We start from the raw sequence: 12,907 nt of genomic DNA, 5'->3' as shown, positions 1-12,907 counted from the left end.
ACTCAGTGCTCCAATTCAGAGATGTTCAGTCAGCAATCACAGAACTAGCACAAAATAGGGTTTTGCCCAGGAGAAACACAGTCCCTTTCGTTAACTACACTTCATGTAGTTTCTAGATTCAGGAGAGACCAGAAGGATCATAATCCATTCAGGGAAAAGTTACATAAAGATGCTTAAGATTTAGCTGAGTACTGTTAAACTACCACAGTAGCATCTCATAACGACTAGCACCAGGGAAAAGCTTTTAAATTTTTGGGGCTACTCAACTGGCATGGAAGTCCTCATATGCAGAACAGCTACCTAAAGTACATGCACTGAAGGAAACATTTTAACATAAGCTGTTCAGCTGTTAGAAAACTCAGTCTCAATTATCTAGTCTGAAGCAAGCGGCTGCAACTTAAATTATTCATCTTCTGCAATCATCCTGAACAAATCCTTCCAGATCACGACCTTCCCTCATGCAGGGAGACAGCCAGCATCTTTTTTCAGAAGATCACATCAAGAGATGCAGGGCTTTTGTTTATTTTCTTCAGAATATTTGCAAATTGAAGGAATGCACAGAACACAAAACACCAAGGTGTAATTTTAGCTCTTAAAATAGCAAAGATGCTAAACTCTTAAACCTTGAGCAAAATCCCTAACTCACTGGGATTTTAAAACAGTTCCACTGAGCAGACATCCAGTCAGCACAGATCACATTATTTTCAAATTCTGCTCAAAGTGAACAATTCTATTATCAGTTTCCTTTTTTGGGAGAAGGCTTCTGTGTGTCAGTCAAAATATTCAAGTCCTCCCACAAAACAAGTCAAAGCAGCTATGGAGGAGGGGAAGCCACTATTAAAAATGTGTGGAATGTAACCTACTTGGAAGAAGGCAGATAATACTGGGACAAAGAAGTCAGCTACTTCAGGTCTGAGGCTCTTTGCCCGTACAGTCCCACCAACATAGATACTGGCCAATTTCAAATTTACAAATATTAGTGAATTTCATTAATCTTTGTAGAACATACATGACTAAAAATTAGTTTTGCAGACACACACACAAAACTATCAAGTCCTTTGGTTACCTGATACACACTATATCCATTCTAATGGGTGTAAAACCTTCTAGACAGCAAGAAGTGTCTTTAGCTACTTCAAAAGCTGAGCTTTGAAGTGTCTTTTTTAATTCCAAAGAAGTTGAGATGTATGCAGCAATATATTTGAGTGTACCTTTCCAGCAAGACAGAAAGAAAGCAGAGACTCTGTAGGAGATGAAACATTTTCTATAGTTATTAGATTTAGGCCACAGATACAGAAATTAAGAAATTTTTTAGGTTTTAAACATCCTTGATAAAGTAAAACACTCAGTTTAACAAAGTCTCCTCACACAAAGTATTGCTCTTAGAACTAATACACAAGCGGCAACCCACTGACAGGCAGTAAACTAACTGTCAGCCTTAGCAGCCTCAGAAGCTCACAGGCACCTGCTGTAGATAGACTAGCCAGAAGACAACAATAGCTGGAAGCCTCAGAGCTGCCTTGACGTTTCCAGATGAACCAGAAAGAAATCAAACTTCTTGCTCGATGAGCTGACCTGACACAGTCTAAAGTCAGAGAGGCTTCAGCTGAACACCCTCTGATCAGATAACAGGGCTCACTCATCAATATCATACACAGGAGGCGTTTTGCAACTCTTTTTGTGTTCACTCTACATGATAACAGCAACCACTCTTCAGTCTCATTCTCCACTTGAGCAGAGCTGGAACAGGTTAACTTCCCCCCGCTGCAGAGAGCTTCATGCTGTTGTACACACATCTTCTTCAGTGGTTAACCTACTGCAGAAGCTGCTGCCTGTCCCATCCCTCCCCCAGTCACTCTAAATTAATCTGCTGCAGAAGCTGTTGCCCGTCCCATCCCTCCCTCATTCACTCTGCCTGCACACAGGCCCCAGAGTAACTGTGTTAGTCCACATTACCTGAGTTTGTGTGATCATTTTTATAGCATCATCCCTAACAGCTGAAGCGATGCAACAGAGCGAGTTACGCTCTTCTAGAAGCAGAAGCATCTTAAATTATCTTTCCTGCTGAAGACCTGTAACATTTAATGCTAAAATCGTGCTGAAAAAGTTATAGTGAGCAGCCCAATTCCCTTCTGATGATTACTTCATGATTCTGGAATGCCTCCAGGTGATTAATTTTCCCCATAATCCAGACATGGTATACAGTTTATATGTTTAATTATTGCAGCAAACAAACAAGATGAGAGTTTTAAGGTTCTGTGCTTCAGCAGTTGCTAGTATCATAAAATAAAATAACATTGCACTGAAAGCTAGAGAAGCAGTTAAACCATGCACAAGATTGTACAGTGGTTTAGTATGTTTTTTTCCTTTAGTTTATGGGAAGAGGCTTCTGGACTTTAAAGAGCTGGAAGCACAAGCATCCAAACCAAAGCTAAGCAGTCAAAAGCCCTGTTGGTTGGTGACAACCTGTCAAGAGCCAGCACTAAATGTAGCAAGGCAGGCTATTCAAAGTCCTCTCTCCACAGGATGTCACAAGCAGAACACTTCATTTCTAGAAACAAAACAAACAAACTAATAACCACACCATAAAACAAACAAAACACCACCACACACACACACTTTACCCATACAAAGCCAGAAATGAGATGCATCTCCACATTTTAAAACTTCTCATTTAACTAATCTCAGACAGCAAGGCTTATAGAGTTTCTTTTACCTTGCTTACGCGTTAGGAAGCATTATCCAGACCCTCCAGTTTGAAAGTAAACCTGTGAGGCCAAAATACTTCCTAACACATAAGCAAGGTAAAAGAATTCTATAAGCCTTGCTGTTTGAGATTAGTTAAATGAGAAGTTTTAAAATGTAGACATGCATCTCATTTCTGGCTTTGTATGGGTAAAGTGTGTGTCACAGGTTTACTTTCAAACTGGAAGGTCTGGAAATTATTGGCATATAACCTGCCATCAAAGTTTTCAGCATTCACTGCACCACTACAGGAGTGCTGCTGAGCGTGGGAGGATATTGCCCCCAACCATGATACTTTAAGACCCCAAGCAGGATCCCAAGTTGATAATCCCCAGCAGGGTGAGTGTCCAGTTCACAGGGAGGAACAACATCCGATAAAGTCAAAGTACAGGAACTCAGAATGAAACAGCATGTGTATTTGCATTTTGGAAATCTCAACCAGGACATGTGATTGAGATTCACATAGGACTGTTTGAGGCCTGCGGGGAAGCAGTGGAATAAAGATGCAAGTGCAAGGATAGTATGTTTCCGGAGCACTTCAAAGTCCTAGGGAAAAAAACATCTAAGCAGCGACTGAAGTTGCAAGACAAAGTTAAAATACACTCATTATTGCATTCTTAGTAACACTGGGTCATGCAAAGACAGAATCCATTTAAATACACCACAGCTACCTACTTTTACCAAGTTTTGCCAATGAAGACTTCCACTTTTGAGCTAATAGAGGAAAACATTGTACGTATTTTTAACAGGATCTTGTTCTTAAGTGGTAGAGTTGGCAGCACATAACACAAGTATATTATCAACAACTACTTTTTACGCACGATTATAAAGGACCTTCATAAAAGGAAAGATAAACACAGAAATACTATCAGGAACACTCAATTTAGAAATGGCCTGCCTCATGTTACTGTACATGTTACTGTTATCCCACTTACTTTACTCGCACAGAATAAGTCTAATGACAGAAGACATTTAGCAGATCACTTGTCTACCCAAAGATGCCAGATTTTTCACACAGACTTATCACTGGCATCCTACCATTTCATGGTCTACTTACCACATAAAAAGCAAAATATTCAGATTTGCTTGCAAGTTTGTAGATTTCTATCTGCTTAAATGAGGAATGCTGAAGATGCTCTGTGATATGAGCAGAGCAAGTTAGTTTTGGCAGAAAAACTCAAACAGTAACTGCAGTGATTTTAAAATTTCTACTTTTCCTAGCAAATATAATTCATGACTCAACATGTTATATCACTACAGTTACAAGAAACTGTAGAAGCTGGTGCAGGTCTGGTTAAATGAGCACGACTGCCAGATGAAGTTGTTTGCTGAGCTGCACAGCGAACCAGACAGGGTAACTGATCCCGGGTAAAAACATTCCCTGGTTATTTTTAACTCTGATCCCTTGTGGAGTTTCAGTGAACTAGATGGAATAAACAGCTATAGTGGTGAATTGATGGGGCAATGTAGGGACTTTCTGAGCATTTTTCCTTACAGTACTACTAGCTTATCAAATTAAACCTTCAATTACAGCAAAGACCTGTTTTTTCAGGCTTGAAGTGTAAAAACATTTCCCTAGTCTTGTGTCTTCCCACTGGTGGTCCCTTCTCAAAAGCAAACACAGGATCAACTTGCCCTCACTTCAGTTTCTCCAGCTGCACCAGCACACTGATCTGACAGCTTCAGCATGGCCCTCGCTTTCCAGCCTGGTTTTGGGGAACTCCACACAAGCCTCTTCCAGAGGCACCTTTGCCTTTTCAGTCCTTTGTGAGCTTTTGTGCGAGCACATTTGTACAAACAACAAAATTCACCACAGAACTTAAATCATCCAACAGAATCTCCATCTGTAAGTAGAGCTTATGGCACTTCCTCACCTAACTTGAGACATGCACTGCAGTCCTCCCCAGTAACCCCCACCCAGCTCAGGTTTGAGGCCTTGTGTATCCGTAAGGACAGTTAAAGCCCAGGTTCTCCAGCCTTTCCCTTTCCAGTGGCAGTTAAGAATCCCTGACCTCACTTTAATTACGGGCAGCCATTGCATACAATGCTTGATTAGTCGCAAGATCAAGCACTTCAAATGTGAATACGTGACCTTCTTTAACTTAATCATGAACAGCCCGTGCACTGCATTCCAGCCAGCCCTCTTAGAAGAAACCTAGTGAGAGAAGCAATCTATAAAAGGCAAAAAAAAAAAAAAAAATTCATTTTAAGCTCATTGAAGCTCCACCTAGAAGCAGTGCTGCATATCAGGCAGTTTACACATTGGGATGTGACTAGCTTAAATATAGGCACTGTGTGTTGGAGGAGGAGAATAAGCAAGAAAAAGCAAAGCAAACAGATTAAGTAAACATCCTTTTTGTCTGCTATCTACTCCAAGTAATTAAGTTACAAAAAGTGGAAAGAAATCTTTTCTTTTGTGTTACCTTCTTCCACAAAGTGCCATAAAAGCTACTACCCTGGACCCCAGCTGCACCCAGGCTTAAGCTGCAAGAGAGAACATTAAAATGACAAAGAACAGAAGGGGGGGGGGGAGAAGAAAAAATAAAAAGCCAAGGGGAAAAAAAAAATAATGAAAAGGCTGTTCAAAATTACAGGACCTATCTGAGTAGAGCAATCTACAGTTCAAGGCAAATTGTAAGGAAGGGCCTCACGCACTGCATTCACTCGGGATCCAACTCTGCTCTACATTTGTAGCAAAAGTCTAGCACTACCTTTTGTCAGCATTTCAAAATAAAACTCCAGCAACTTTGTAAGGCAAATCATTTTTCAGACAAACACTGCCTACCAGTATTACTTGCAGTTAAGCTTTTCAACGGGGATCAAGCTCTCTCTACCCCTTTCAGTGTAAGTTTGTTTTGGCTGAACAAAGATACATCCAGAATTCAGTTTTAATGCTGGTTTTACATACTTCTTGAAATAGAACACATTCACAGCAAGTGGTGCATTTACCTGGATGTTACATTTTCTTTTAATGGTGCTTATGGCCATAACTGAAGAAAAGACTACCAAACCAGGGCAGGTAAGCCACCTGAATCGTCAGAACCAACACAGAAGTTATCCACTTGCATCGTATCAGCCTAGACCTGAAGAATGAACAGTTTAGGAAGGTCTGCAAAAAAAAACTATCTTCCTACAAGATAATCAGAAGACTGTTACATTTCACTTCATGAAGCTGTTATTTATCTAGGGGTATATCAAAGGAGCTCAGCCACAACGTTTTCAGTGCTGGTAACTCTTTCAGTAAATGCCGACAGGTTGCATAAGGTATACAAACATGAGCCATTCAGGTTCTTCAGAATTCTCTGAATATATGGGCTCTACCTACATGAGCCACCCTCTATCACCACTACTGAATACTGGAATTTGGAGCTTCAGCCAAAACCAGAAGCCCCTCCCTCCATCACGGGAAGGAGGAACAGGGTTACAGGCCAGCGGCTGCCTATTCATCCCCAAGAGTGCAAAGGGCATACCGGCCAGGAATTCGGGAAGCTGTGCCAGTACTTCTTGTGCAAGTGGCAGTAGAAGACAACCTGATAACCAAAAGGTACGTCAATATTTACCCACTGTATAAGCAATTGCTGCTAGGGGTTAACACATGGAAAGGTACCTCCTGACTGCAGTGTGGTTTAAGTTGTCCCAAAGGAATTTCACTTTGGGAAAGGACTGTAAATTCCTCAAAACCAGAATGATGAGTATCTCAAAATTTAAGCACTACTCCAAATTTATGCCAGCTTTTGAACCCAGCTCAGTTCATTCAGCTACACGCACATTAATATACGGTGTCCCTGCAGGCTAAGTTAAGACGTATTACAATACTGCTAGCTATAGAGAACAGTAACATGCAAACCAATGCTTCCTTCTTGTCTGTAATTTAAGCTTGAAGTCACCTACTACGTTTCTCAGGCTGTAGATGTACAACTAACTGGAGTGAGACAAATCTTTTGTTTGGTTTTTAGTGCTCTAGGAAGCAAGGAACCAAGCAGCTCAAGTTTCACAAGAAGTGCAACAAGCAGCCCTTATTATTCCAGGTGAGTGAATCACAAGCGCTTTGTTTTTATTAGGATTTTTATTTCTCACCTTTAACCTCAACAGATGCCAACAATCAGTTGCTCACTCTCCTAAACTGTATTTTGCTACCTTCAATTACATTGTACTACTTACCATAAGTAGGCCCCATGCTTTATCAAAATGTAAGCATACCAGCCCCAGCATAGCCCTGCATGAATCCGCAGCCTGGAATTCATGGCATTTAATTCCTTTGATTTTCTTATGAGCTTACTTGAAGAACATTTTTTCTGATGGTCAGCAACGGTTAGTCAGAATACCTAGAAACTGCCGAGGGATTTGCACATGCCCCAAGCCTAGCATACAAAAGTGGTACACTAAGACATCAGGGTCTGTCAAACATCCAGCATGCCAGCTCCAACACCAGCTGCATTTTCAGTTGTTGCTTTTCAATCTGCTTTACTACTCTATGTTAGAGCTTTACCACCAAATTCAGAGCAAGCTATTTTCTTGTCTAATAGCTATATCAGAGATAAATGATACTTTGAGATAACCCACCTTTAGCTTTATTGCTAGTTAATGAGAACTAACAGCCCTGAGAAAGTAGCAGCTTGGAAAACGAAAGGAAAAAAAAAGGGTAAAAAAAATGTCTGAACAGCTGCTCACCACCCATCTGCAAGTCATATATGCTTGCTTTCAGACAAGTGTCTGATATTAACTTTAAAGAGTCAAGCAATCTACATCCAACTCATCTTACTCCCTAGTTAGTAGAACAGTAACCTTAGCCCAAATTACAACTTGTTACTGGCAGTTTAAGAGCAGTAGGAAAATATTTTATTTTACAGATTTGACAGTGAGTATTAAGCTTGTAAATCATGAAATCAGTAAACAAACAAAAACAAATACTGAACCCCTACATACATTCTTAACCAACACAGTCTTGTAAGTCACCAAAGTCTACTCAGTATGCAAAAATACACATCACTGTCACAAACCAAAAGCCATAGTTTTATGAAGAGGAAAACCAGTACAACAAATAATATTGACAATTCTGATCAAAGTCATTGACTATTTTGTGGAGCAGATTTGAAAGAATAAAACATTAGTGGCTTTCTTGCTGTACACTGCTAAAACTAGCTACACATTGTTCAGTTTAACAAGAAAGAAAAAAGTATGAAGTAAATGGCAACTGCAGGATAGAAAAATGCAGAGGGTGATGAGGTATTGGCTAGGCTTTACTCCCTTTGAGCAAGGAAACCTGAATATGAAAAAAGGCTGAGTTAGAAGGGAATGCGGGGTATTTTGTGACAGACCTCTGCATGACAGCTGGAGAAAAGCTATTGTGGCAACAGCTGTGTGCTGTGCACAGCTCAGACTCCCAAATACCTCAGCCTGCTAAGAGGCCAGTTAGCTGGCTGCAATGCATTTTTAAAGTCTTCTGCCTCTTGGGATTTGAGCATGATGGATTACTTGTGTATGTTTTAAATAACAGAAGGAATGTTTAGTTCTATCACTTACAGTTTTACAGAATACCATGGCATAACGTTGAGCTATCATCCACTGCTGCTTTCCTGAAGTTTATAGCTGTGACAGATCCCATTAACTCTCCTCTACAATTAAAACATCTTCACTTCCTGTCTTAACAGTGCACTGACTCGACAGCACTAAGTTCATATATCATATCCTGATTTAAAGGAAATGATTTGGTATTTCCAGGATGAAATCCTGGCCCACCAACAGCAATATCGAGCTCTGTTTATCTCCCCAGAGGAAGAATTTTGAGGAACACAGCAGCCATCTAACCACTAAAAGCTTTGATCTGTTAATTTGTACTCTAAAGTTTCTCTGAATTGTTAGATGAAGTTCTGAAAAGTGAAACCACGATCACATTCACTAACATTTGACCAGTTAGATCTCTCAGACCAGTCCTACTGCACTGTGCTAATGAGCACAATGCTGAACCCAGTATGTAAAAGAGCTTTCATTGTATGACATGGGTTTGCTCACACAGCCTCCTTACAAAAACAATGTTGTTTCAGCTCAGATGGAGGCACGATAATCTTCCCAATACTTTCTCACACAGAACAGTGTGCACAGGAGCGCACTATGTCCTGAGCACTAGCATAAGGAGTCCAACCACAGCCAATTACTCTTGTAAGAATGAAAACTCTTCGTTTCCGCACCAACACCTAAACAAGGCCGTAGAGGATTCGTTGTGCACAAAGCCCAGAAAACTGGCAAAAGAAAGAAGATGAACTGGTTCTTCTTTACATCCTCAGCATCTTATGTTTTCATTTATTTCATCTGAAATGAAGGGTTTTCCCATTTTCAAATATAAATCCTGTTTCATCTTTCAAAGATACAATGTAAACCACAGCATATGCTTCCCCCCATGTTATCCTATCACCACAACAGTCCCATTTACTGGAAAATAATCAGTAGCACTGAAGGAAAACCAAGAATAACTGCACTTTAGTACTGATTTGCTGAAAATTAAATAGAGGATTATAGGAAAGCAAGACCAAGTGTGGAAATATTTGCTAGTATCAGTAAGAAGAAACTTGCCTTTTTAAGCTTCAAAACTGAGCTGGTGACACACAAGCAATAAAGATGTAAAAGATAATTTGAATGCTTCACTGACATCAAAATTTGTCGTGTGGCGCAAGCTAGTAAGATCCATGTTTTAGTGAAGGCAACTACAAGTTTGGCACTTAATCCTGAGCAATTTCAAAAATGAAGCATGTGACTCGCTTGCAATCAATTTTAAAACATTTTGGAGCAGTTTCTACGGAGCCTTAAGAGACAAACAGCATACTTGGCAGTGTACTTGCCATACAGAAACTACACAAGTGGCTGCATGGCATTGCAACCCACTTGATAACATCACAGCTTTAAGAGCTCAGGAAAATACTGTGGTACAAAAATAATTTACCAAGCCTCATCTCTTATTGTCCATAACCACCCAGCAAGCACAGAAACAATACAAAACTCTTCAAGGTACCCGAGGTTCTACTCAGAAAATCTTTATTTCCCAGCTATTTCTCATATTTTTCAGAAGATTGAACTTTCTGCTAAACACCCCTTTGTGGTGGCAAGATTTCATCTCAAGATAAAGCAGCTGAGAGGGCAAAAAGATGCAGATAACTTAATACAAACTGATAATAATTTGTTATGAAAAATTTACACTCAACATGTCAGCTTAACACCATAGTGCTGTTCCCTCAACACTCTTTCAAAGTAAACTATTTCTTTTTCTACTATTAATTTGAAGAGATCCTTATATGTGACAAAGCAGATGCAGGTTCCTCTTTTGCAGATATTTGCTGAAAGGCAAGTGTCAGTCACAGCACTTGAGGCAAAACTCTTATTTCCACAGGGCTGTATCTCAAGCTTTTAGTTTAAAGAATCAATTTCCACCAGCACTCAAATAGTGAAGGTACCCAGTGCTCGACAGAACCCTACTGCTATTAAAATAAATGGACATACCAAGGCATCAAGTGTGCACTTCACTTTTTTTCTCCTTATGACTCTAATAGAAATTCCAGCTTTTTTTTTTTTTTTTCTTTTTGTGAAGTTAAAATTATCCAAAAGCCTCTAACACCACCAGGGACTCCAGAAATCCATTCAGCAACATTTTCCAAGACAGCAGCATCTCAGAACTGAAGCCGTGCACAGCTGCACACACTGTTGTCACAGCCAGTTTAGATGTCCACAGAAAGACTTGGGCAATACCACCTAAAGCAGCAGTACCATGTTTGGTTGAATGGCACTCTAAACTGGCTTCAGTCAACCCCAGTAATTATCTCCATATACAAGTAGCGAGGAATTCCATCAACACAGTGAGGGGACTGCAGTTATTGCAGCCCCATTACCTTCAAACAGACTAGGAAGTCAGCATCTTGCCAGTATCTGACCAGCTATGTATGCCTCCAACACACAAGGTACCCGTACAACATGTATTGCTGTTCCACCCCAAAGGCATCATTCGAACTAATTTGCAGATAACTGATTCCCCTAACGCACCAGCTGTTTTCATGTCCTGGATCTTCTCAACATTTAATTATCCAGTACTTATCCAGATTTTGAAAGTGCTGTTTGCTATGTGGTTATTTACATCTATGAAGCAGGTTACATTCCCACCAGACTATTACATCTAAAATCACATGGATGCGTGCATTAGCGAAGAAAATTTGAACTCAATAAATAGTCTATTTGCTATCAGATCACCTGTTCTAACAAAACATTACTTGAGAACATCATTTCTCTGAACATTAAAAACCAAGCTTGCCTTGCTGTCAAACAGCCAATCTTAGGGATAGGTATCATGGCCTTTTCTCAGTGGAATTAAAGAAACGAACAAGTCGTTCTCTCCTGATCTGCAGATCTGTCATCAGCAACACCAGCAAGCGAAACACAAGCAGTCTCCTTCTTCCACCCTAAACACACAGAGATAGATGAGTGACAGCAGTAGAAACGCTAAAAGCAACAGGGCAGAAGATGAAAATGAAGGGGTATGGCTAAAATAAGGGCGGAAAAGGGCTCTTCCTCATGAGGCTGATACACCCACTTTACATGACCTATTCTGACATGTTTTTCACTGAAAACGAACAGAAAGCTACAATTGTCTGGAAGTTGAAGCCTCCGCCGCAGGAGCTCAGGGGGCTTTGGGCGATGCCGCCTCCGATCTGGCACCGCCTCTTCGGCCCCGCTCCTCTCCCAGTGGGGCTGCAAGAGCTTCCTCGCCCCGCGCCGGCACAGGAGGGGCAGACTCGGCCCGGGGCAGCTCCTTCGGAGCAGGACGCCAAGTGTCACCGCTGCCCCGACCCCGGCTCCTTACCGCGGCTGCCGCCTCCCGAGCGGAGCGCGGGGCCGGACCGCGCCCGCGCCACCAGTCCCCACGCCCCGACCACCCCACCCCGGAGGCGCCGCGGAGACTCCCGGCGGGCTCCAGAACCTTCCCGGGGGGCTCACACCGCCCCGGGGCGTCGCACCCCACCCGCGGCCCAGGGCTACTCAAGGTCACGCCGCCACCTCCTTCCCGCCGCTGACTTTCCGCTTCCCCGCCCGGCAGCGCGGCGAGCCCCTCCGCCGCCGGTAACCCACCGCGCCTCCGGGAGCTGCCGCCCGCCGCCACGGCCCCGGCCCCCCCGCGCTGCGCGCCGGGCAGCGCCCAGGCCCCGGCGCCGAGCCGAGACGGGCGGAGCGCAGCACTTCCCCCCCACAGGGCTCCGTGGCCCCTCACCTGGATGAACTGGATGGTGAGCGCCGACTTGCCCACGCCGCCGCCGCCCACCACGACCAGCCGGTACTTCTCCTGCCCCGGGCCGTCCCTGCAGCCCGCGGCCATGGGGGAGTCGAGCGGGGCCGATCGCGGCAGCGCCGCCGGGTCTGGCGAGCTCTTCCTCCCGCTGCCCGCTCCTCTCTTCTTCTCCTCGCCCGGCCGGTGCTGAGCAGCCACAGCCCCGCCGTGCGGAGCGGCAGCGCCGAGCCCAGCGAGCAGCGAGCACCGCCCACCCCGCAGCCCGGGCGCCGTGCTACAAATGGCCGCCGCGAGGCGGGGCCTGGCGCTTGCCGCACCGCCCCTAAGGGCAGCGCGGCCCGGCCCGCCGGCGAAGCGCCTGAGGCCGGCTGCTTGGCGCCGCCGCTCCGCGTTTGGAACGGGCCGGCTGGGGCAGCCCCGCTCTTCCGCACTCTCTCCAAACGGAGCTAGCTGGAATCACCGATTTCCTCCTGGGTTTTCCTGCTACCCCCGTCCCGCCGCCGGGTGCCGCATCGCCATTAGCGAGCCTCTCTGAGTACCCACGAGTGGGGAAGGAGGTCTTATTGCCCCCTGCGTACAGCTTGGTTTAAAGCCAAAACGTTGTTAATAGGGCCAGGAGGGGAAAGGGAGTAAAAAAGTCACAGAGACTTGAACCCTTCCCCACGCTTCAGCAGGAATTCTTGTGACCATGCACGCGATGAGTTTCCCACGCATTTAGGCTGTTCTGATGAAGACCAACCTCTCCTCCATGTGTCACCCACAGCCGGGTGTCAGAGCCCCTACTCATCCGTTTCTGGACAGAGCACACTGGTTGGAGTCGGAGGTAAATGCACCTTTAGTCCTTTAGATCTCTGCCACCTCGGCGGGGGGCAGGCTACTGATGTTAGTGATGACTGG

The 12,907-nt window shown here is 43.8% G+C and overlaps 1 protein-coding gene across 1 annotated transcript in view; it reads right to left on the bottom strand.

Moving 5' to 3' along the window:
• The window catches only part of RRAS2 (RAS related 2), a 44,399-nt gene extending 31,955 nt beyond the window's left edge, over positions 1-12,444 (bottom strand). Inside the window, exon 1 of the mRNA XM_062630940.1 lies at positions 11,993-12,444. Within this exon, the coding sequence (XP_062486924.1) occupies positions 11,993-12,097 (105 nt within the window). The 5' untranslated portion in view covers positions 12,098-12,444. The remainder of the gene's footprint in view (positions 1-11,992) is intronic.
• Between the last annotated feature and the right edge of the window lie 463 nt (positions 12,445-12,907).

This window comes from Pezoporus occidentalis, unplaced genomic scaffold (assembly GCF_034315485.1).
Source record: "Pezoporus occidentalis ecotype Australia unplaced genomic scaffold, CSIRO_AGI_Poc_V1 ctg361, whole genome shotgun sequence".
Lineage (NCBI taxonomy): Eukaryota > Metazoa > Chordata > Aves > Psittaciformes > Psittacidae > Pezoporus > Pezoporus occidentalis.
This window is presented reverse-complemented; position numbering and strand designations above follow the sequence as displayed.